This window comes from Alosa alosa, chromosome 20 (assembly GCF_017589495.1).
Source record: "Alosa alosa isolate M-15738 ecotype Scorff River chromosome 20, AALO_Geno_1.1, whole genome shotgun sequence".
NCBI lineage: Eukaryota > Metazoa > Chordata > Actinopteri > Clupeiformes > Clupeidae > Alosa > Alosa alosa.
The window spans coordinates 8,706,381-8,728,902 of NC_063208.1; the positions used below are offsets into that span (position 1 = coordinate 8,706,381).

The window sequence follows — 22,522 nt, forward strand, 5'->3', positions numbered from 1 at the left end:
TATTCATTAATTCTTGTGTGGTTATGTCTGTTACTATGAGTATGATCTTGATGGAAGGCAGACTTGCCATATAATGCACAAATGAATGTCAGGCCACAGGACATAGGAGATAAAAAGTTAACAATGAATATAGTCTACCTTGCATCAACTTAGATCACTGCCTTTAAATCTAAACAATGCATTAAATAAACGCAGCCTAGGATGCCATTACACGATCAATTATACAGCAACAACAGCCTTCAAACCTTGAACTTCAACTTTTAATATAAAGCCAACAAGATTGAATTAAGTAGTCCAAAATATCCAGAATAGTTCAACATTTCCACTAAATTATGAAGAATTGCGTTTTGATTGGAAGTCATTTTAATTGTATCTAGGCTGGAATGTATGCATGAACACATACCACATAACACATAAGCATGCATGAACACATACCTCTGTTGGTGCCAGGTGGCGCTATATGGCATTTATTGGTTTAAGTCGGCACAATGCATAAATCTGCAGAAGAACGAAACACCCGGAACGTTTCTGTTACTGAATTTTGTGAAGAAGAAGAAGTGATCTGGTAGTGAAATTAAGCAGAACAGTAACCACACTTCAATCAGTACTGACATCAAAAACTTCTGTTCACTGGTTTTGTCGGGCTAAACTGGGAAAGTAAAGGAACTGTACGAACTAAACGAATGAAACGTCCCAGAATTCAAGGTAATTGTGATCCATGTGAACTCTGTACCATGGCCCATGGTGAAAACTTATGCCATGCAATTTTATAGATATACTCAAATCAAATAGATGGCCTTAGTAATGCAAGTGTTCTTTTTGGCCATGCATTGTGAATAATGACATTTTTTTGTTATGTTTTTAACAGTATGGATAAAGTAATCAACTGTTTCCGCAAAAAGCCAGACGCTGTGGCTAGACTCATATGTTTTCCCTGGGCTGGGGGTGGCTCGCTCCCCTATGCGCGATGGGGGAACATTATTAGCTCGATTGAAGGTTTGGAGTGATGTTTTTGAACCCCATAATCATCATCGATGTTCCTATGATTAAATTAAAGTTCTGTCATTTCAAAAATAGGCCCACTATAAGGAAATGTTGTGGAATGCCTGCCACTAGTGATTGTGAAAGTATGATTTATTCTAAACCGACGTTAATCTACAGGATAGATTACTGACAGTAAAATGTATTCGATATAGTGTATGCTGTACGTTTACCTGGGAGGGAGTCTCGTGTCAAGGAGCCTTTCCACCAGAGCATGCAACAGGTGGTGGAGGAGGTCATCACTGTATTGTTGCCTGTCCTTAGGGAGAAGCCGTTTTCCCTATTTGGGCACAGGTGAGTCATTACATGGTAATAAAGACGCTAAGAAAGAAACCTGTGTATTGCACATCTGATGTGTGACTCTTTCCGTACTAGTGGAAAGCTATAAAACCAAATGTTTCCTCTTATCTTTGCACACAGTTTACTGAATTTACTGTCTTGAAATGTAAAATTCATTTCAAAATGAATGTAGAACATGACATCGGCTGTTTGTTCCTTGTCAGCTTTGGTGCCATGTCATGCTTTGCCTTCGCTGAGTCACTGAAAAAAGTGCACGGGATTGAACCGATCCATGTCTTCCTCTCCGGGGCCTCTGCTCCATATGTGAGTAAAGAGCAATAGATTGTTGTCTAATAACATTGGTCAAAGACCATATATTTATTTGCCGAATAACATACAGTATTAAGATATATTATGTCATACAACAAGTTCAAATGATCTGATTCATTAGTTGTGACTGAATTATACATTATAAAATGTATTTTTCTTAGCCATTCCAACTGTGCACCTTAATTATCTGGCTGTCAGTGGGCTAGCATATCTGCTTAAAGATTAAATGGAAATATGAATATTGCAAAACCTTAGTTACAACAGTCACTGAACTATAGAAATCATAAAACGTGTACACTTTATACTACATGGAGGATACATTATATATTGAAATAGTCTAGTGAGTCTACATGATAGTTTTTCACTGAACACCAGCTACCATTGTTTTTCTGAGTACCCATGAAGACATACCAACGTGACATGTCGTCTTTTCCTGGGTACTTAACCTACTTCCCCTCCCCCAGTCTGAGACCCGTCTCAGTGCCCCCTCCAGGAGCAGTCTGTCAGATGAAGAGTTCCTACACTGGATGCGTACCATTGGGGGCACGCCCCCAGAGCTATTAGCCAATCCAGATGCCATGAAGTTATTCCTTCCTCCACTGAAGGCAGACCTTCATGTAGTTGAGAACTACAGGTAAGTTGTAGTGGAAGGAAACAAGTGATGGATTTGCTTTCATGAAGTGACATTACAAACAGATGTAAGTGAATTGTGGCATCAGGTTGTGTGTTTTGTGCAAACCATACCTCTCCACTGACTGAGCTTTATGATGCTGATATTTTCCAGGTGTCCACGGCCAGAGACTCCCTTCCTCTCCTGCCCAGTCTTCTGCTTCGATGGAACACAAGACATTCCACACGACCTCAAAGGTCAGCATGCGACCCCGTGTTGCCATGGCACACAATGCAGGCATATTATGTGTTTACATGACATATGGAGGCTGTAATAAGTTTAATGTTGAGGCACGGGTCACACACGCATCATACGAGTCATGACCCACCCTTCTCACCCATCTATTCTTTCAGCTTTGCGGTATAACCTCAAGTGCTAATGGTTGAATGATATTGTAGCTAAATGTCTTTTTCTTTGGGTGAAAAAAAATAGATGTCAGAAACAGGGGTCTTGCTGTTGCTGCCTTTATTATGCTACAACTTCAGGTAGTTAATTGTCCTTTTAATCCCTCCTGTAGCCTGGAACGACATGACAAGTGGAGACTTCAACATCCAGATGCTGCCTGGGGCCCACTTCTATCTGAGGGAGGCAGCGAATGAGAAGATTATACTGGACAATGTCACCAGACACCTGGAGACAGCAGAGATGGACTACCTGTGACTGGAGCATGTTGATCCGGACCTATGGCCCACTATAGCACCTTGCTTTTACCTGAGAAAATAATAATTCCCTTAAAATCACATGACATGTCATTTTTTCCTGTATAGGGGAGTAAAGGGTGAGTCTGTGGAGTGGGTGGCAGTGGGCACTTAAAAGGAACTCTCGATTGTTCTCACACGCACACCCCACAGATCTCTCTGAAAGTATTTAATGTACATAAGATTAATGCCTATGTAGTGTTCACTATGCATTTTAATTTCATTTATATCAAAATAATAATGTGTTTGTAGAATCCCAAAGCTTCTAACCAAATCATCTTTGAATTATTGTGGCATTCTCGGACTTTTGATGAAAACTCAAGAAATGGGCTTAGACCGAACTGTGTGGGAATGGCACACTAACACCAGAGGCAACACATTTCTGTTTATATAATTTATCTGTGAAATGGGCCTCGGATACTAGGCCTTATTATGGAAGGTGTTCATTTCACAGTCCATACCCCACGGCCTGCAACACAAAACAAAGGGGATGAAAACAAAACCTGAATTGTGTGCAAAGAAATAAACTTACTACTATTAACAACAACAATAACAGCAACAACTGCTGTTACTGCTAGACCACACATTTCTTAAATTCACAGAATCCTAAGGGTGAAATAGCCTAATCTCAGATGTGTGAGAGTTGGCAACCCTGCTAGTATGAGCACAATTAGTTTGGCCTTACAGTCAGATTGGTCTAAAATAGCTTTGTGAAACCGACCTCTGGCCTGGACCAATAGGCTACCTCCAAAAACAACACTAAATTAATCAATGTAAACGTTTGGTGGCACCATTCTATAAAATTACAGTTGCTTGACGTTTTAGGAGGCCGTTGCCATGGCACTTCAATTATTAAGTAGATGGCTTGACATGTTGGTCTGTGTGTTACCTGGCGACCGAGCACTGGCATGGATACATCTAGCGTCTCGGTTATAACAAACTAGCGGCGAGGCGGACGGAAAGTTGCCTTTACAATTCCAGGTGGGTAAGTTGGACTTATAAACAGGAACACAATCGTTTCCAACATCGCTAACAGGCACTTCACTTCCACATGTTGATAACTAATCGTTATAACAGTTATGTTCTAGGTCTAACATAACATAGGCTATCATAACCATAGACTGTGGTCATAATGTGGTCCTGAGACCTTGGGTTCTGATTAAATACTGGTTAAATAACATTGTATAAATCAAGTTTGTTCACCGTTATTAAAAAAAAAAACCTAGGTAGTGTCGACCGCTGACCCTGTAGACTACTAACTGTTTCGATCAAACGTCCCTGTAAGTCTGTAAAGTTGAAAAAGACTATAAGTTAAGCTAATTGTAACAATGAAATGCTCTAGTCTTGCTATAGCCTACAATAAATGCTCTAAACTTAAAAGCTACAAGAATGACACAATCTTCTATCACACATTCTTCAAATAGTTCTGTAGAGCTAAAAGAAAGAGTAGGCCTATTTATTCAAATATTTTAGGCAAGATATTTCAGTCTGGTTTATTACAACATTAGACAAAAGACGTCTGCCAAATACCATTATCATAAATGTCCTTGATAGGCCTATATAATTTGAAAAATGTTGTGAGGTATCTTATTGAATGTGTATAGATATGGGTGCATGTTGTGAAATCACCAGGCGGGTGTGCAAAATGGCCACACTGAGTGCCAAGCCAGGCCTGCGCCACAATGTGTCCGACTGGGAGGCAAGGAACAAGCAGCTGTCCCAGACCGCCGAGTACCAGCGCCAGGTGTCCCACGATGTCCGCCAGGAGGGACTGGTTCTGCGCAATGAGACCACCACTAAAGTAAGAGGGGTTGGCCATGTACTGTAGTAGTAATTCTCGTGCTAGTGTGAATAGACCCAAAATGGGTTATTTAATCTTGGTGTATGTTCTGCATGTGCTGAAATAACTAACTCACACACCAGGTTTATAGTACCTATTATTATGACCGCCACGCAGCGATTTTTTTTTCTTTTTTTTCTTTTTCGCATGTCCAAATTTCCGTCAAGGATTCCCAGGACACTGAAAGACCGGGGTAGACCAAACTTGGTGGGCATGTAACCCCACATGGATAGCATGGAACCATCGTTTTTCGTTAGAATCATATAGGCCTTTCAGCGTGATTTATTTTTGTGGAAAAAATGTGCTGGACTGGGCGGCGGTCATATTTTGTACCGCTCTGCGGTACGTCTAGTTATTTATGTTATAAGGGAAATTACGTATAATTATCCTTCATAATAGATAGATAGATAGATAGATAGATAGATACTTTATTGATATTGATACTTTATTGATACTTTATTGACTAAATTCAAGAGTAATAATGCCTGCCTGTCTGAATGGCTATGCTCTGTCTTTTCTGTTCAGACCAAATGGGATGAGAGTGACAGTAGTCGCAGACTGGCTGACAGGATTCAGGATATCAACCACTGGAAGAGCAAACTGGAACATTGTGCTCAGGATGTTGACAAAGAGATGGACGCCTTGACTCAGGTGATTTGAGAAAGAATTACTGTATGTGGGAAGTTATGAGCAGAGCTCAGTACATTCAGCATATGGAAGATGCCTAGTTCAACCACCCAATAATCCATCTAATAAACCACCTTTTATTAATGCAACCCATGCAAGTCACCTAATAAGCCATCTATTATTTATTTTTTTCAGATAGAAAGACTGTAGAAAGTGAATAGAAATGTGCCAGCCTTTTAGAATGCTGTAGTTATGGTGGTTAATGTTTTAAAAAAAACAAAAATTCCCCTTGGGGATCAATAATATCTATCTATCTATCTATCTATCTATCTATCTATCTATCTATCTAACGCTGTTCCAGTCTAAAGAGGAGACAGAGCTCGCCTTGGCAGCCACAGCGCTGCCTCTAGAGGTCACCGTTGAGTGCCTGACGCTGTGGGAGGGCAGGCGTGGGGGGGAGCTGGTCAGTGACCCAGTGGAGGCCGAGCTGAAGAAGGACGTGGAGTTGATTGACAACTGCCAGCGCACGTTGCAGCAGCGCATCGATCAGTCTTTTGAACAACTGTGGTAAGACAGGGGGAAGGGTCAGAGGAAAAAGGAAGGGTTGTGTCAGTGGTTGCAACGTATTATGTAGTCAAATGCATATAGGGTTAGAACTTGAAAGAAAGAACTGCGCTCCAAGTTGAGCTCCAATTAGTATTTAATATACCAATGTTTTGACAAAAAGATGTCTTTCTCAGGGTGTCTATTGTGTCACTACTTACACTGATTTTTAAATACATCTTATGAGGTTGTCAAAGCAATGTCAGGTGCCGTTAGCTGTGGTCCATTGTGCTTCTTAGCTTGTTACAGGAAGCGTGGCATGAGGTGAACTCTGACCTCCAGAACAAGAGAGATGCCCTGGATGTGGACATGTCCTGTCTGTCCCTCACAGTGACCTCACCACAGATCTCCCTGAAGCCCAAACCCCTGAGGATACCTTCCAGGTAGACCTCACCCTGTGCTCTCCTGCATGTGGATCATTCGGTTTATGCATGTGGATAAGTTTATGCAATTCAGTTTATGCATGGAAGGCTCTTTAACCAGATCATTTGTTTCCAGTGGAGCCAGGTGTGTTTTAGCCACCTCTTTTGTTAATGTAATTAGTGTCACAGACCCAGTTGGGAGTTGCACCTAGTGAGTTAGCATGTTACAATGTAAAAGGATTTATGCGCGTGTCAAAATTTTTATTATTGGGCAAACAAAATATTAAGTGTCGGAGTGAAGATGTAAGGAGCAGAATATAACCTCTCACTCCAAGCTCACATCAGTAACATCACCAAATCCGCCTTCTTCCACCTCAAAAACATCTGCAGACTCCGGCCCTCACTGTGAGACACTGTTGCGGATGACACATGCCTTCATCCCCTCCCGTCTGGACTACTGTAACGGTGTCCTTTATGGTCTTCCCACCAAAGCACTGGACAAGCTACAGCGTGTCCAAAACTCGGCTGCCAGGATCCTCACACAAACAAAGCGATGGCAACACATTACCCCCACACTCAAGCAGCTTCACTGGCTCCCGGTGAAGTCACGCATCACCTACAAAACCGTACTCCTTACATACAAATGCCTCAATGCTCTTGCTCCCCAGTACCTCTCCGATCTCATCCAGCATCACTCCCAGCCAAGGTCCCTGAGGTCCTCTGGCAAGGACCTGCTTGTCATCCCCCGTTCCAGGCTACGGACTTTTGGTGACAGAGCCTTCTGTGTTGCTGCCCCCACCCTTTGGAACAGTCTACCTCTCCATATGCGCCAAGCCCCCACACTGGCTACGTTCAAAAAGCACCTAAAATCACATTTATTCACTGAGGCCTATGGCCCTTAACCACCCTGCCCCCCAACCCCACTTCTACCCCCTCCTCTCTTCTCCCCTCTATTCCCCTGCCCTATCTCCTTTTGTAAAGCAACCTTGGGTTACTTGAAAGGCGCTATATAAAACCAAGTTATTATTATTATTATTATAACAGAAGATGCAGCTGACGCTCCACCGGAAATAAATGAGCTGGCTTAAGAGCTTTCCATTTGCACAAGAAGTTAGCCTATTGGCATATTAGTCAGTTGTTAAATATTCAATCACAACTGGACTGTTTGCACACAGATCATTTTGACTATTGTTGTTTTTGTCTGTATTCATACCACCATTATTTAATGCTATGCCTACTTCAGAGTGAACATCCTTTTTTTTTAAATTCTGGGTCCAATGCAGTACCAGCACTCCCCAGCAGTGGGAGAAGTTCAGCATTTACAACATAGCAAAAGCTAAGGAGGAGATGCAGGCCTCGCTGGCCTTGAGAGAGAACATGAGCGTCACCCGGGCCCAGGTAGGAAAAGCAGCCGGGGAAAATTAGCTCTTTACCTCTACCTTACAAGAACAACAACAACACATTGCATTTCTGTAGCATTTTTCTAGACACTCAAAGCCTTTCATAGTGAAGGGGGAACCTCACTAGTCACCACCATGTGTAGCACCCACCATGTGGCAGCCATTATGCGCCAGAACGCACACCACACACCAGCCTTTTTGAGAAATTAGCTTATTTGCCATCAACCCCAGAGTGAGATAAGAGAATACCTAACCCCTATTGGCTACCTGGTGTATTCTACTTCCACTGAATTATGCAAAGCTAGGCTAATGGTGTCAAACAGGGTTATTGCACACATACAGAGAAGGGCATGTATCCAAAGTCCGCAAGTCCCTCCACTCGGCGGCCATATTGCAAAGATTTTTGGGCACTCATCGGGCTTCTGTTTTGGCAGAAATGCGCGTACGGAAGGCTTTACGACACCAATCTTGCTCCAGCAGCGAGATCACAACACATGATTGGCACGATGTCTTCACAACACACCACATTTTTGGCTCAATGTATTCACTACACAGCACACGATTGGCTCAATGTATTCACATGTCGACGTTTTGCCGCGGAAGGGGTGTGATATGTGTAGACAACTGCCATATTGGCGTTGCAAACTAGCCCCATGCATTTCTATGGAGCATTTTTTGAGTGCTGTGTCTCCTCATTAGAAAGTCTCTGATGTATACACTTACCTAACTCTGGGGTGGATGGTAAATTAGCTAATTTCCCAAACAGTTGGCATGTTCCTATAATTTCAAACTATTAAACCATAGATAACATGAATGCGCTTAAGGAAGCATTTAGAAATAGATTTCATCTGCTCTATAAACAAGCAAATGTCCATATGACCAAATGACCATACACAGCTGTGTGGGAGAAGAGTAGAGTAGGAATCGGAGTGTAAAAATAAACTGAGCATCTTGGGTGCTCAGGTGCAGAATGACATGGGAGCCCAGGAGATGGCTCTGGAGTTTGCCCTCCGCAAGCGCAAACACCACCTGCTGCAGTCCAGGGATGAGCTTAAGTGGCAGTTGAGGACGGTGAGCAACATGCATCCCTCTTGTCTCCCTCTTGCCTCCCTCTTGTCTCCCTCTTGTCCCCCTCTTGTCTCCCTCTTGTCCCCTCTTGCCTCCCTCTTGTCCCCTCTTGTCTCCCTCTTGTCTCCCTCTTGTCTCCCTCTTGTCCCCCTCTTGTCTCCCTCTTGTCTCCCTCTTGTCCCCTCTTGTCCCCCTCTTGTCTCCCTCTTGTCCCCCTCTTGCCTCCCTCTTGTCTCCCTCTTGTCTCCCTCTTGTCCCCCTCTTGTCCCCCTCTTGCCCTTTATGTCTTGTGTGCTACTTTTCTCTCCTTCTTTTTGCCCCGTTTGCTCTCCTACTTGTCTGTTCCTTTATACTCTTCTTAGAGTTTTATTGTTGCCTGATTTGCTTTGGTGTCTGCGCCTATGGTTGCGTTGCCATGTCATGCTTTGAGAATGTGTCAGCGCTTGGTTGGTACAGTATCTTTAGTGCCAGGCTTGAAGCATTCTCTTTCTTCACACCTCTCCCAGACCCAGGACGAGATCCAAGACCTTGAGAAGGATATCCGTGGGCTGGAGACAGACCTGCACGCCAAACAGAGCTTCCTGAAACTGACACACACACGTCTGGAGAACAGGTTCAAGAGACCTGGGGTGGACCTCTGCTGGGACGAGGTAGCCTGCTAGCTATTTATTTTGGTAGCTTGCTGAACATTAGCTTTGTACGTGACATGTGCAATGGCAGAGTATGGAGCCATAGCCTAAGTGCTTCTAATACAGCTTTTGCTGAAGGCACAAGGTCTGCAGTGCACATTGAGCAACCTCACACAGCACGCAAAGTTGAACTAGGTCTCAATTGAAACATATTCAGTTGATGTCGACAGACATAAAGATGTATAGGTGTCCTTGTGAAAGGGTCCATGTGTTGAATTTTGTGGAATTCGAATTGTCTTGAAAGCACTATTATAATCACTACGACACACTTCCATTGACTCCATTTAACTGCCAATATATTTCATACAGTACAAAGTGGTATTACGAGAGAAAAAGGCCCAGCATTGGCTAGTTTGCTTGCAGTTTAGCAGATATCTGGGCTGCACAGCGCATACGTGTTTTATGACATTATGCCACAATAGTTGAAGAGTTCAGATGCAAAAGCCTCTAAACGCCACCGCCATCAAAAATGAGATAACAATGGTGAGAGCATGCTCTCCACACATAGTATACATGAATCAAATAATTTTGCTTCAAAACCCGCTAAATACCACTCTTTTCCTGGTCTGAAATGTCGATTTGTAAGGAAAAATCTATAGGAGCCTGAAAAAAACTGGTCGTTTAAAAGAAAAGTGGTCAGACGGATTTAGAGGGGTTTTACATCTGAACTCTTCAGTTGTTTCTGTACGTTCTGTTGCCGTTTCTAGGTAATTTTTGAGTGTTTTAAACTAAAAAAAACTACACATAGCTGCTTTATAGTGACATGGTTTCATGTGAACAACACACAAAACTGAACCAACTGCACTCAATCAAATTTCAAAGTATCTGAGTTGGTTTCAACCGGAAACCCTCTAGGAACAGATTGAACGGGTCCATACAAAATAGAGATAAAAATACTTGTGTGCCACAGGTTCAGTTCGGGCTGGTGGAGGAGCTGAAGCAGCTGGAGGTGACCATCCAGACTCTGCATCAGAAGCTGGGACAGGCTCGGTGAGTTCCGCCTGTCCCATCGCCCCAGTGGAGGGAGGAAGAGAGGGGATCACTGGGCTGAACTAAAGTCTTCATGGGTTTTCGTAATGTGAAAACTAATTATTTTCATTGTTCATATATAATTATATAGATATAGTATTTTGCAGATGCTCTTGTCCGAAGCGACTTACAGAATATGAATATGTCAGTTTAAAAACCTACATTAAGCATAATAGTAATAATATAATGATATCAATAGCAATATTTGATTATTATTATTATTATATTTTATTTATTATTAATAATGTTGTTATGATTACTTTTACTATGCTTAGTATAGGCTTTTCAACTTTGTTTAAAACTGTTATTTTTATTTTAAAATTTTATTTTTTATTCAAATTGTGGACAAATTGCATCTGCCAAATACAATACCATAACCAAAACAAACATAAGTGTGATGGATGTGATCTTGTGCAGACAACGTTGTAGCCATGTTGACAGTTTAGGCTTATTTGTAGTAAGAGTCATAGCTTCAATCAGCTATGTGGGATCCTGTAGGATTCAAGTTGTCTTGAACGCAGCCACAGCAACTTTCCACTGACCTGCAGAGCTGTAAATGTAAAATAAATGTAAATCAGGTTTATAGGCCAAGTATACTTGCGTATACAAGGAATTTGGTTTCTTCACTTATCCCATCTGTGAATTAGTGAACACACAGAGCACACAGTGAACACACAGTGAGGTGAAGCACACACTAAGCCAGAGCAGTGAGCTGCCTTGCTACAGCGGCGCTCGGGGAGCAGTGAGGGGTTAGGTGCCTTGCTCAAGGGCACTTCAGCCGTGGATGTGGGCATGGGAGAGCAGTGCTCAACCACTTCCCCTGCCCACATTTTTTCTACTGATCGGGGATCAAACTGGCAACCCTTCAGTTACAAGTTAGTTATGGAGCCTAATGGATCTTTTATGCTTGTTGCTGTGTGTGTCTGTGTGTGTGTGTGTGTGTTTTGCGCATGTGTGTGTGTTTGTGTGTGTGCGCGCGCGCGTGTTGATTCTCCATGCAGACACTCGCTACAGGCCTTGCAGCAGCACGAGGCGTGCATGCAGGAGGACCTGTCCCGCAAGGACGAGGCCGTGGCCCTGATGCAGAGGTGCCAGGAGGTCCGCAAGCGCATTGCCGCAGCCAAGCCCGACCACCGGTCCTCTGGGACCGTCGTTCCCCTCACCAACTCCAGCGGAAGGCATGCCGTCACCAAGGCCTAACGTCCAGTTCCCTAATTCACCTCATAATTCCCCTCCCTAGCCCTTGATGAAATCTGGTGACTAAAGCTGGTGTCTAGCACAAAAAGCAATATAAGAGTAATCCTAGATGTCAATACAATCATGTCACAAGTTCACAAGCCTCTCTGTATCCTGTTTTCCATGTTAATAGTGTCATTCGACCATAGTATGTGCTGTGAAGTTACAATTTGTGTGGTTTTCTTGGAAAGACACACTGGTCAAGTGCTCTTCAGTGCCTCTTGTCTCAGTGCTCTCGTGTTTAATGGGGCTGTTGATGTGGTATGTGTGTGTTAACTATTTGAGTTGGTCAGTGGAAGAAAGACGCCTGGTGCAAATTGTATCTAACCTTATTCGGCACACACACACACACACACACACACACATACACACAGACACACACACACACACACACACGCGCTATGCGACGCGACGCATGCACGACACACACACACACACACACACACACACGCTAACACACACACACACACACACACACACTAACACACACACACACACACACACACACACACACACACACGCAACACACACACACACACACACACGTTAACACACACACACACACACACACACACACACACACACACACACACAACACGCGTTAACACACACACACACACACACACACGCGCACACACACACACACACACACACACACACACACACACACACACACACACACACACACACACACACACACACACACACACACACAACACACACACACACACACACACACACACACACACACACACACACACACACACGTTAACACACACATAGGCAAAGCATTGACAAAAACACACACGCACTCTTACGCTCGGATCGCTAATAAACTTTTTACTGCCTTCCCCCTGGCCTTAATGTCTCTAATGTTTGTTTGTGTCGGGCATTATCTTGAAAATAAAGTAAGAGGCAGAAGGATGGGTGCGTGCTTTTGTGGTTTGTAAATGTTTTTGACAGTCCTATACTGTGTGGTGTGGTGGAGATTATGATACTGTAATATTTTAAGGGTCATGAAATCAAAATGGTACCACTTAGGCCTTATCAGGGCTGCATGGTCGTGGACTTATTTTCACAATGGGCGAACTGCACTGAAGGCCGTGTGTTGGAGCTAAATGGAGTTGTTTTTCCGAGTGGTTATCTCTGCACACAAAGATGTGGATCGATTAGCTGTCCAGGTTTATTTGATCCCTGAGCTTGCAAAGATTGTTAATTGTTTTTTTATGACAATGTTTACATGTAAAAATACTAACGTACCCTTAGTATTACATCCATTTGTTTCCTGTTTCATTTACATTTTCTTTCTTTCTTTCTTTCCACAATGTGTCTCTTTTCACTGTCTTATTCTCTTTCATGGTTTTATTTTTTTCTGTAATTTGACTTCACTCGGAAGCTCACCCGCCTTGTACCTGTGTATTTACTGTATGACACAGTTTCCCCAAACACACCTAACCTTCCTAAACTGGAATAGACACACACAGACACACACACACACGTTTAAGACTTTTTAATTGTTTACACATGTAATGCATCCTCTCTTGTGCCAGTGCCCCTTGCCTTAACACGCAGCACCTAGGTTGCGATTATCCACCGAAGCTCTTTATGGCTTTATGGCCTAAACACACCAGGGCCAGTTCCTCATCTCTTCCTTAAACCCCCAATTATTCTGAATCATTTCACTAAACGGCTTCATGCCCCCAGCCCCCACTCTGTCCAGTCCTCCTCCAGCCACCATGCCAGATAAATGCCATCTTAGTCGATTATGTGCGCCCGAGCGGCCATCATCATCCCAGGCTATTGCGTCAAGCCGTGCCCCTCAGTGTAAACCATTCCACACATTTACTGAATCACATGGCAACTCTCTCTCTCTCTCTCTCTCTCTCACCCTCCCTCCCAACTCTCTCACACACACACTGACACACAAACACACACCTGATCACGCCCATACCCACTTTACTGTCACTGCCCTACCACTTTGATTCTGACAGTCTGGTGCATCGAAGTAAACACATGCAGCGGAACTCTCTCTCTCTCTCTCTCTCTCTCTCTTTCAGTCCCCTTCCCTTCGGTGCACTCTTTAGTAGACTCTCATCAGTGCTGCTGCTAGTCCTGGGGAGTTGCAGCTGGTGAGGCCGGTGGGAGTTTGGTCCTGGGACAAGTACCTGTTTTGTGCTGCCAAAATCACAATGACTTACCCTGGGATTCACATGCAAGGAGACCTACCTGTGCGTCCAGTTCTGAAGAGCGACCAACAGCTGCCGCCAGTGGGTAGATAAGACCGGGACTTGTGTGTCTGTCTGTCCGCAGAAGGGCAGCATGGTGGCCGCGGAGGACTTCGTCTCACTGGGTGTCTACTCCTTCACCTTCGTACTGGGCCTCCCCTCCAACCTGCTGGTGCTGTTCGTGTACGTGCAGAAGGCCCGCAAGCACGGCGCCACGCCCAGCGTGGTCTACGCGCTCAACCTGTGCATGGCCAACCTGGCACTGGTGGTCTGGATGCCGGTCAAGGCGCTGGAGACAGTGCTTCAGGGGTGGGCGCTGCCCGCAGCCATCTGCCCAATCTACAGCTTCTTCCTCTTCTCGTCCATATATGGCAGCTGCCTCTTCCTCACGGCGGTGACGGTGGGCCGGTACCTGAGCATCGCCTTCCCCATCACCTACAAGCTGCACCGACACGCCCGCCTCTCCTGCGTGATCAGCGCCATCTTGTGGGCGCTGGTGCTGCTGCACCTGAGCCTGGGGCTGGTCGTGGAGCAAGGCGGCTACTTCGTGTCGCCGGTGAGCGACGGCAACAGCAGCAGGGGAAGCGGCCTGGCGTGCTTCGAGAACTTCACCGAGACGCAGCTGGAGCTGCTGCTCCCGCTGCGCCTGGAGATGGCGCTGTTGCTCTTTCTGCTGCCGCTGCTGATCACGGCGTTCTGCACGCTGCGCTGCGTGGCGCTGGTGGGTCGCTCGAAGCTGCCGGCCGGCGGCAAGCGCCGCGTGCTGGCCATCGCCTGCTCCACGCTGGCCGTGTTCGTGGTGTGCTACGCGCCCTACAACGCATCGCACGTGGTGGGCTACGTGCTGAACCAGAGCGTGAGCTGGCGCCGAGAGGCCATGCTGACCAGCTCGTGCAACATCTTCCTGGAGCCTATGGTGATGCTGATGCTCTCGACCACCGGGCCCCGGGGCCTCTGTGCCTGTCTGAGAGACGGCGGAGGTGGTGGTGGGGGGGGGACACGACAGAGATCCAGCCAAACGAACGCCCACCCAACAGGGCCACCCGCAGCTGTGAGGCAGATGAGTGGGTCTCAGACGGTGGCACAGAGGCCCACATCCCCAGTTTCACAACCACCTGACCTTACCAGCCCAGAGAAGCCACCAGGGAGGCTCATGAACAAGCATCTGGTAAGTGGACCAATGGAGGAGAAATTGACCGAAGGGAAGCTAAGGAAAGGGATGGATAAAGAATAATAACATAGCGATAAAGGCTTAGTCTGGACTCAAGACGTTTTTTATGGTCTCAGACTTGTCTTGGACTCGCTGGTATTTGGACTCGGACTTGTCTTGGTCTCAGCTATTGGTCTCGCCAAATATCGGTCTTGACCGAGTCCAGCACAGGCTTAAAAAAAAAAAATATATATATATATATATATATATATCTGACCACCTGTAAATGTTTAATTTATTCAACATTTATTCAAAATCCATCTGTAATGGCTGTGCATTGACATTACAGAACTCATCTCTTACCTGAAAAAGTATAACCTGATAGTGTAAAAAGTTCAGAAAAAATGTACATAGGTAAGTAACTGGTATAGGGAACTTTTCTTTTCAGCCTTGACTCTGTATCTCTCATTTTGGACTTGGTCTTGACTTGGACTCAAACTACTTTTGCTTCGGTCTTGTCTTGGACTCGATCATCTTTTGACTCGGTCTTGACTTGGTTTCGACTAGTCCTGGTCTTGGACTTGTCTTAGGGCTCGATAAAGGTGGTCTTGTCTACAGCTCTGGCTGAAGAGGTGGTGGAGGAACATGGAAATCGGCACACTTTCATGATGTACCAACTGAAGACTGAGCTCTCACTGACCATGATACAGTAACATCTAACTCAATAGCCCTGATGCACTGTTGAGGCATGCGAAGCTCTCTTCAAAGGATGGCTGTCACAGGAGAACATGTTAAAAACAAAGGCAAGTAAATAAATGATGCACTTTTTGCATGACAAAGTGGGAAAAATAGTAAGTGTATTCTTTCTAAAAAAAAAAAAAAAACAAGTGTACATGTAATAGTAAGTGTATTCTTTCTAAAAAAACAAGACACTGTACAATTGGAACTTTCTTACTAACGACAATTCTTTTCTTTGTGCAAGTTTGTAGGCGTGCTGTCTGTCCTCTTCTCATTTATTTCATGCTGTAGATTTACGTTCTCCAACATAAAGCCGTGGAGTCCACTGTCGTCACTGTGTGCTTCTCTGATGAGTCACTTTGCTCATTGTATGCTCAGGCTCCTCACATGCACATGACTAGCGGAAGTTTCAGTGATGTGGGAAAGTCTTAAATTACATCAAATGACAGTTTTATTGCTGATATGTGTGTCATATTTTGCTTTCAGAGCTGTTAACCATCTAAGTGCCAAACCTATTTGAAAAAACAAAACAAAAATAAACAAATTTGAGACAGATCAATTTCACTTATCTATACAGTTTTTTTCATTTGAGACGAGGCCACTCTGAGATGGATGAATACTTTGCATTTTGACTGAAATATTTTAATGGTAAAAGTTTTCCACAAATTATTGCACGAGGCAATATCTCCAACCTAATACTGTTAGAGTTAACATAGGTATTTTATGTAAAATAGTTCTGATGCAACTTGTATAACCTACAGAAAAACATCTGAATGTCAAAAACTTAAACATGAATGAGTCCATATTTGTAAATCCAATACTGTATTTGGATATGACCACCATTACAATATTCAGCTGTGTTAGCTTTGTCCTGAAATCCTAGACCTGTGTTGTAGAAGAAATCCCCCAAAAGCCTTCCTAAACCAAATATTCTAGCAACAGTATGACTGTCAATAAAAGCCAAATGGGTAATGTGAATTAATATTTTTTGACTTCTTACCACAGTAAATTTGTCTATCAGAGCCTCTAGTGGCCACTGCAGATGTGATCATCTTATGTGAATTTTATGGTGTTTTATTTTATTAGAGTTTATTTTGGGGCTTTTTTAGATCTGGTTAGCACCAGACCTTATCTGAATTGAAATTGGGTCTGGACATGGTTCATTCACCTAACCAATTCCAAGGGGCGTCCAACGAACGCCGATCAAAATGCCTCTGGACGCAATTGGATAGACCTAAAACCAATCGGAGCAATGGATGCGATGACATACGCAGAGCAACGGGAAAAAAAAAAACATCTCAACAAACTAGTTTTTTCCAAAACTGCTTCCATGATGTCATCATGTTAAGCTCACCTCAACGGTTGTGATTGGTGCCTGGCTTTTAGGAACATTGGAAACGGGAGTGAATGGCCTCTTTGACAGACGGACCTGAAGAGCAATTCAAATTTGCCAAAGGTTCATCTGGGTTCTCCCAGGCTAGGGCTTTTTGCATTTATTTGACAGGATGTAAATGTGAGAGAGAGATGAGGGTGGGATCGGGAAATAACCTCATGGGCACTCAGACCCCAATATGGTCAGGATGCTGCCATCACATGCAGCACAGCTCCCTGGTCCCAATTCGATTTGATTGAATGATGTCTTCATCTGTACAAGTGTACCTGATGTTTTGCGATGGATGATTAAATATTTGCAATTACATGCACATACAGTACTGGGGTCAAATATGGGGGCAGGCGCACAAGGACAACTGTGTGGGGCACTCTTGGATGGAAGAAGTGTAGTGGTGTACAGTAGGTAGAAACATGTGAATGTATATATAAGTATAAGTATATATACTCTTTTGATCCTGTGAGGGAAATTTGGTCTCTGCATTTATCCCAATCCGTGAATTAGTGAAACACATAGCCCACAGTGTACACACAGTGAGGTGAAGCACACACTAATCCCGGCGCAGTGAGCTGCCTGCATCAACAGCGGCGCTCGGGGAGGGGTTAGGTGCCTTGCTCAAGGGCACTTCAGCCGTGCCTACTGGTAGGGGTTCGAACCGGCAACCCTCCAGTTACAAGTCCGAAGTGCTAACCAGTAGGCCACGGCTGCCCCCAAAAGCATCCCTTCCTTCAAGCCGGAGTCATGATGTCATGAATGCACATGGGTGTGCTTTCCAATGGGGAGGTCAGAATGACAGAGTTGCATCCAGATACCATAGCAACAAGTCTGGCTTCAATAACAACAAGGTTAGGATGTAGGTTAATTGCCATTGTGGGGGAAACCTGGGTTTGACTTGGGGTGACTTCTCCCGCCTGTTGTGTCATCGTTATGCCTCTGTATGGAACACAAAATGGCTCCCATATGGACACGTGATAACACGTTTCTTGAATTTCCTCTTGGGGATCAATAAAGTATATCTATCTATCTATCTATCTATCTATCTATCTATCTATAACACAACATACAGTACAAGGGGAAGGAGGTCAGTGTAAACTGTAAAACAACAGTCAGTAGCAATTCTTGGCACCAGCCTGGAAATGACTTCCAAATGTGTTTCTGGATTAGCTGTCTACTGAGCTGTCTACAGGTTGTGATGATTTACCTAAAGGGCTGTGAGTCAGGGTCTGTATGTAATTCATATCATAGCGTTGCCGAGTAACCTTGTTTGGAGGGCCTCAGATACGACAGGACGTTATTACATTTCCTCCCCACAAAGTCAGGCACTGACAGGCTCTGTTTGCTGTGGGATGGGACTAAGCACTCATATCAGTGCCAGAAGTGGTGTACCCTCAGAAAGAAGGGGACCTTGGTGGACCAGGATCTGCACCTGCATCTGAAGGTAGGTCTTTTTTTGTTCCCCAAATTTATATCTGGATTTGGGAGGTTCTGTTTTTTTCATAGACTACTGTGCAGTAAATCATATACTGTACACTGTATATAATATGTAGTATAATTAGTTAAACTAGGGAAATGTAACTGGATTAAAAGCACATGGCATAACATTAAATTCCCAATAATAATAATAATAATAATAATAATAATAATAAACAATTATTTCCAATTAGTTCCACAACTACCTGAATGAAGTACAACCCCAAATCAGAAAAAGTTGGGACGCTGTGTGTCAATTGTGTAAATGTAAATAAAAACAGAATATGATAATCTGCAAATCTCGTAAACTCATATTTAGGTGCAAAAAGGATGCAGACAACAAATCAAATGTTGAAAATGACATATGACTATTTCATGGAAACTATATGTTCATTTTGAATTTGATACCAGCAACACGTTTCAAAAATAGTTGGGATGGGGCCAAGAAAATGGTGGAAAATGTGTGTACTGATACAGAAAACCAAATGAGGAATATTTGCAAACAAGGGACAGAGCTGAGAAGCAATATTGGATGACCGCAGTCTTTTGGACCTCAGATGATACAGCAATAAAACCAGACCTGTTTCTGTATTGAAAATCATTATATGGGCTCAGGTACAGTAAACCTCTGATGACCATTGTCTATGAGCACAGTTTGATATTCAATTCACAAATGCTAGTGTAAAATTTATGTAACAGCCAATTGTATTTAGGTGACACAGAAATACCACCATCTTATTTTGGTACAGTGGAAAAATGCCCTGTGGTTAGACCAATTAAAATTTGAAATTATTTTTGGACATCATTGTCTCATCTGGGCTAAAGAGGAGAGGGCCTATCCAGGTATCCAACCTATCTAACCTGTTTTAGTGCTCAGTTCGAAACCCAACATCTATGATGGTGTGAAGGTGCATTAGTGCCTACAGCATGGGCATGGGCATGGGCATGCTGCACATCTGGCAAGACACAATCAATTCTGAATGATGTATACAGGTTTTGAGCAACATATACAGACATCCAGGCAATGTCTTTATCAGGGAAGATCTTGACTATTTAAAAAAAAAAAAACAATGCCAAAATGAATTCTGCACATATGTAAACAGTATTTCTCCATAGAGGAAGAGTCCAGGTGCTAAAATGGCCTGCCTGCAGTCCAGACCTGTCAAATTAGGTGCATCATGGAATGAAAAACATGATTAAGAATACCCCAAACCCCATGTTGAGCAACTGAAATCCTACATTGGGCAGGAATGGGACACACATTTCATTCTCAAAACTCTAGCAACTGGTCTCTTCAGTTCCTACATTAACAGAAGAGGTGAAGCAGCACAGTGGTAAACATGCTACCGTCCTAACTTTTCTTGAAACATGTTGCTGGCATCAAATTAAAAATGAACATATATTTTGCATGAAATAGTCAAAATGGTCATTTTCAACATTCGATGTGTTGTCTTTGTCCTTTTTGCAGCTAAATATGGGTTTACAAGATTTGTATACTATCACATTCTGTGTTGATTTGCATTTTACACAACTCCCAACTTTTTATTGTTTGTTAAAAAATGAAATTTGGAAAACTCAACTGCAACATGTCAGAGATAGTATATTGTTATGTTATACAGTTCAATCCACAGAACTCAGTGTAATTTACAAAACTACAAAAGTTCAGTCTGTTCAGACTGCAGACTGGTCTTAGGCTCTGACCTCATTAGATATGGGTTCCCCATCCTCACAAATCAATTGAACCCCTCATAACACACACACGCACACACACACGCACGCATACACACCCACAATAATACATTTGTATTATTAACAATCATTCTACTTGCCTTGATCAAGTCAGGCTTTTCAGCATTTCAAGATTTTAAACAGTACCATTGGCTTTTAGATTTACATCCAGAGGCTGTTGTGAACCCAAACACCACCACCATGACAGTAAGCCATCTCCTGCTGTCTGTTTACATCCTCACCTTCATACTGGGGTTCCCTGCCAACATCCTGGCATTCCGCACCTTCTGCATCAAGCTACGTCACGAGCCAACCCCCATGGACGTCCTCCTGCTTAACCTCTCAATCTCTGACCTCATCTTCCTCACCATCCTGCCCCTGAAGATGAAGGAGGCCGCAGACGACATGGAGTGGAACATGCCGTACGTCCTGTGCCTGGTCTCCAGCTTTATCTTCTTCTCCTGCATCTACACCAGCACGCTCTTCCTGACAGCGGTGGCTGTGGAGCGCTACCTGGCCGTGGCGTTCCCCTTTCAGTACTCGGTGTGGCGCAGGCCTCGCTACGCTGTGATAGCTGCCATCCTCTGCTGGCTGGTGACCGCTATCAACATGAGCATCACCTCCATTCTGCTGCCACACCCAGACAATGGAACCACTGACAACGCCAGCACTGTCGCCCCTCAGGTGCCTCGACACAAGTGTAACGAATACAAGCACAACCAGCAGGAGATTATAATTTTTTGGCGCTTTGAAATCTTCCTGGTGCTCTTTCTCGCACCGTTCCTCATCTGCTGCTTCTGCTACATTAATTTAATCTGCATCCTGTCCCAGCTGCCCAGCATTACCCGTGAGCGTCGTCTGAGGGCCGTGGGACTGGCAGTGGTCACCCTCCTGGTGTTTACTCTCTGCTTTGCTCCCTACAACATCTCCCACGTGGTGGGCTACGCACGCGGTAAGAGTGAAGGTTGGAGAGACCTGGCACTCATGTTCACTACGCTCAACGGTTGCTTGGACCCCATGATCTTCTACTTCACCTCCTCTACGGTACGTAAGGCCATAAGTTGCTGCCTGCCAGGCCTCATGAAGAAACTGCACATTCTCCGCTTCCCACAACCTCAGTCCTGCTCCCCCCATGGTTCCTGCTAGACGTGACATATACAAAGAGACCAACCCCCCCGCCCCAAATACCTGAATATTGACATTGCAAGTTGACTTGGAATTTTAGGACCCAACCCTTAATTAAAGGAGTACCGTCACACCGGTGTGACGGGAATGTTGGGAAATGAACGTTCTAAAGAATATCTGGGTTCATTGAATTCAACATAGAATTTTAGAACCTTCAATTGTTGCGGAACTTAGAATGTTCAAAAACCTACACCTTTAAGGGTTAAATTGTTCCTGGACAAAACAAATTTAGAATGATGAATGAAGTCCTGATGCATTAGACAGGCTAAAGTACCACTAGGAGCACTAATTTGACATTGTAGTGTGCATTATCAACAGGCTTTAACGGGATCCCCCAAAAGGGTTCCCCCTACAGCTGCTAAGTATTTGTATTTTACGCAACTGTTATAAATACTACTCATGACTGGCAACCTTCCTACTGGACACAGTATATGTGGGTTTGCAAACCGGCAAAGATTATCTCAACTGACAAGTATTACACGATTTCATACAAATTGTAGGCTATTGCACCATTGGCGTTAAGCAATTTGTGATACTCTGGGTCGGGAAAGAGTGAAGTTGCAAGGCCGTATGGGGTAGGCAGGGCTGTAGTGGAGAATAAACGCATGTACTGTATATGCAGTTTATCCACCTCTTATTAGAGTTTATCCACCTCTCAAAAAAGTTTATTGCAACTTTTAACATTAAAAAATAACACTATTTTATCCACATTCACACATTTACACTCATCAACACTAGAAATCTTTTAATACCACTGGTATTGT

General features: G+C 43.8%; 3 protein-coding genes and 1 pseudogene across 4 annotated transcripts; all 4 read left to right on the forward strand.

The window, feature by feature from the left end:
- The first annotated feature begins 497 nt into the window (after window positions 1-497).
- On the forward strand, window positions 498-3,060 carry olah (oleoyl-ACP hydrolase). The gene is made up of 7 exons (XM_048230526.1): window positions 498-705; window positions 869-996; window positions 1,197-1,335; window positions 1,545-1,644; window positions 2,115-2,284; window positions 2,435-2,517; window positions 2,838-3,060. Exons 2-7 carry the CDS (start codon window positions 870-872, stop codon window positions 2,978-2,980), a joined length of 762 nt encoding a protein of 253 aa, XP_048086483.1. The 5' UTR covers window positions 498-705; window position 869; the 3' UTR covers window positions 2,981-3,060.
- An 837-nt stretch (window positions 3,061-3,897) lies between these two features.
- Window positions 3,898-11,970, forward strand: tekt2 (tektin 2 (testicular)). Of its 2 annotated transcripts, none has more exons than XM_048230524.1 (10): window positions 3,898-3,999; window positions 4,651-4,819; window positions 5,384-5,509; window positions 5,847-6,052; window positions 6,328-6,471; window positions 7,734-7,848; window positions 8,814-8,921; window positions 9,425-9,568; window positions 10,518-10,597; window positions 11,638-11,970. In XM_048230524.1, exons 2-10 carry the CDS (start codon window positions 4,664-4,666, stop codon window positions 11,834-11,836), a joined length of 1,278 nt encoding a protein of 425 aa, XP_048086481.1. In that variant the 5' UTR covers window positions 3,898-3,999; window positions 4,651-4,663; the 3' UTR covers window positions 11,837-11,970. The 2 variants fall into 2 exon arrangements, with proteins under 2 accessions (XP_048086481.1, XP_048086482.1); XM_048230525.1 differs by having other exon boundaries at window positions 3,906-4,003.
- Window positions 11,971-14,159: 2,189 nt separating this feature from the next.
- Window positions 14,160-15,746, forward strand: si:dkey-211g8.9 (free fatty acid receptor 3). The gene is made up of 2 exons (XM_048230305.1): window positions 14,160-15,265; window positions 15,696-15,746. Exons 1-2 carry the CDS (start codon window positions 14,192-14,194, stop codon window positions 15,699-15,701), a joined length of 1,080 nt encoding a protein of 359 aa, XP_048086262.1. The 5' UTR covers window positions 14,160-14,191; the 3' UTR covers window positions 15,702-15,746.
- A 5,028-nt stretch (window positions 15,747-20,774) lies between these two features.
- Window positions 20,775-21,765, forward strand: LOC125285639 (annotated as a pseudogene).
- Window positions 21,766-22,522: the final 757 nt, after the last annotated feature.